The following is a 2,761-nucleotide window of genomic DNA, read 5'->3' as shown; positions in this document are numbered from 1 at the left end:
TGATATATATTACAGATCCGTATGAGCTATAACTTAATATTAGTTACAAATAAAACACCTTGTCCAGATAGTACAACCTGGAGATTTGGGTCAAAACTATAACAATTGAAAATATAGCCTATCATCATTTATGGATATGTTGGTATCAACAGAACTTCTGTACAGCTACTCAACATTTACACCAATTTAAACATAGTAGGCATGAAATAAAGTATTCTTGAAATCTCATATCCACTGATTCTCTAGAAGCCAGAGATGGATTTGCTTTTAATATCACTTCTTATCTTAATAAGCTACAACATATTTAACAAATTCTTTAAAGTTTCACTGCAGGCTTGCTTAAAAAATTATAAAATAAAATTCACAAACACTTTAACAAACAAGTTAGAGTGCTATATTCGGTTGAGCCAAATTTTAAATACCCTCCACCAGCTACTTTTATATTAAAACTTTTCAAATTGATCAAATATTTGTAGAAATAAGTTTTCTCATCTCAAAATCTAAATCTATTACAATTCCAAGATTTATTAAACATTACAATGTCATTTTCTTTTTTTTATGTGTGCATGTGTGTGAAAGATTTAAAGATTAAATACATATACATATATAATTTTGTTCAAAACAAATTGATAATGCAACTAGTTAAATACGGTTAAAGTGTTTATAGGGACTGGACCTAGTATGGAAGATATGATTAAATATAGACCAATCGCAAAAAAAATTTAAGCTAAATTTCTGTACATAAATGCTATATTTCAGTAAAATTTTGTATTCATATCGTAATATAGTAATAAATAATGTGTGTTTAAGTGATTTTCAGAATTTTTACTAAATGTATAGCTATCAATATTTTTTAATGAGTTTTGTACGGATAGAACATTTTGAAATAACATTTATGTGCACAAAAATAGTATTTATGCCAAATATTTAATGGGTATAACTATTTGGTAATAAGTTATGTGACTTTGTGTGACCATGTATGGGAGCTATGACCAATCGGAAAGATCCGATCCGATCGGAGAAACCTTTTATATTAATATTTATATGCATATGAGCAATACTTATAACAAATTTTTTATGAATATCTTATTTAAGTTAGTTACGCGTTTAAGTAATTTTCGGGATGGGACCTTGTATTGGAGCTATGACCAATTATGGGCTGATCGGAAAAAAATTCATAGTAATATTTCTTTATGTATGTACCAAATTTTATATGGATATCTTAATTTGGTAATGAATTATGTGCGTTTAATGATTGTATATATGGAAGCTATGCCCAATTATGGACCGATCCAGAAAATTTTTTTGAATGAATTCTATTGGCATTTTCGAGAAATCTACATCCGAAGGTGTAAAACATGTAACAATAAAATGTGAATCGATTTTGCTCATTTTCAATACCAAACTGCTTAGGATAATGGTGAATATCTTCGGTGAATTTGGCTAACTTTCATTGCTTAGTTTAAAAGTGAGCGTGATTTAGGCAGACAGACAGACGGACTTAGCTAAATCGACTCAGAATTTGATAAGGACCCAGAATATATATACTTTGTTTGGTCTCAGATGAATATTTCTTGATGTTACACACGGAATGACAAACCTCTATCGCCACTGATGGTGGTGGAGGGTAAAAAAATTCAAATATTTAACTTTTCTTCGTCAGCTTTCGACTTCTCATATAAACAAAACAATAAACTGTGAAAAATGGCTGGCTGTGCTGCCTATTTGACTGGTTTGTTAGACGCAAACTTTATGTGTTTGGAGCAGGTGAAACATGTATATATTTGTGAAATGTACTGGTATGTATTATGTAGTTGTATGAATATGTGTGTTAAAAAGTGTTTACAAAACTCCTAACAAGGGATGTATTTAAATAAATTAATGCAGTAATATGAATGATTATGGAATCTATCACATTGATAGGTTATCTTAAGAAATATTTTTTTATAATTGTTTTAATTATTTCATGATTATTTTGATCTCAACTTTTGAAATTTTTAACATCAAATTAAAGCAAATAAATCAACTGATCTCATTCCTTTAATGTCGATTTTGTGACTTACTAATAATCGTCGGACTTTTAGGGATGAAACTAAAATATTTAAATTTAAATAGAAGCTTGTTTTGTCCTACTATTTGTCCGTAAGTATATTGAAGTCATTTCCTGAAGGTCCAGATATATATGTGATTCAAATTTTTAATAATTCTATCATATTTTTGAGATGTTTTTTATAAGATTCATTTAAAGTCAATAAAACGAACATAAATAATATTTTTCTAATCGGCAGAAAAAAAGAGAAAATAATAATGTACATACATGCAAATATATTACTCTGAACATTTTCAGGGCCTTCTCGCAATTGGTTATTGTATTTATATTCAGGTCATATCTCAATTCTGAATTACATTTCATAAATTTTACTGACACCAAATTTATGAAATTTAATTCTTTTTAAAAAGCTTATATTAATTCTATAAAGTTATCATTTTTCAAAAATAAATATAAAATGTACAAGATTTTAACAACACTTGCTTAGGTTTCAATCAACACTGTAATATAATGTAATGTAATGTAATGTAATGTAATGTAATGTAATGTAATGTAATGTAATGTAATGTAATGTAATGTAATGTAATGTAATGTAATGTAATGTGAAAATATGAAGGACCAGAGTTAAGCGAATTTGAAAAAATAAAAGCCAAGATGATTTCAATGCTAGGTAGAATTTCTTTTATTTTAATACTTATTTCTTTGGAAGAT

General features: G+C 27.6%; 1 protein-coding gene across 1 annotated transcript in view; it reads right to left on the bottom strand.

The window, feature by feature from the left end:
• Positions 1 to 2,540: 2,540 nt before the first annotated feature.
• Positions 2,541 to 2,761, bottom strand: part of LOC111687441 (uncharacterized protein K02A2.6-like) — a 1,810-nt gene continuing 1,589 nt past the window's right edge. The window contains exon 2 of the mRNA XM_023449883.2: positions 2,541 to 2,550. Coding sequence (XP_023305651.2) covers positions 2,541 to 2,550 — 10 coding nt within the window. The remainder of the gene's footprint in view (positions 2,551 to 2,761) is intronic.

This window comes from Lucilia cuprina, chromosome 2 (genome assembly GCF_022045245.1).
Source record: "Lucilia cuprina isolate Lc7/37 chromosome 2, ASM2204524v1, whole genome shotgun sequence".
In the NCBI taxonomy this organism is placed as follows: domain Eukaryota; kingdom Metazoa; phylum Arthropoda; class Insecta; order Diptera; family Calliphoridae; genus Lucilia; species Lucilia cuprina.
This window is presented reverse-complemented; position numbering and strand designations above follow the sequence as displayed.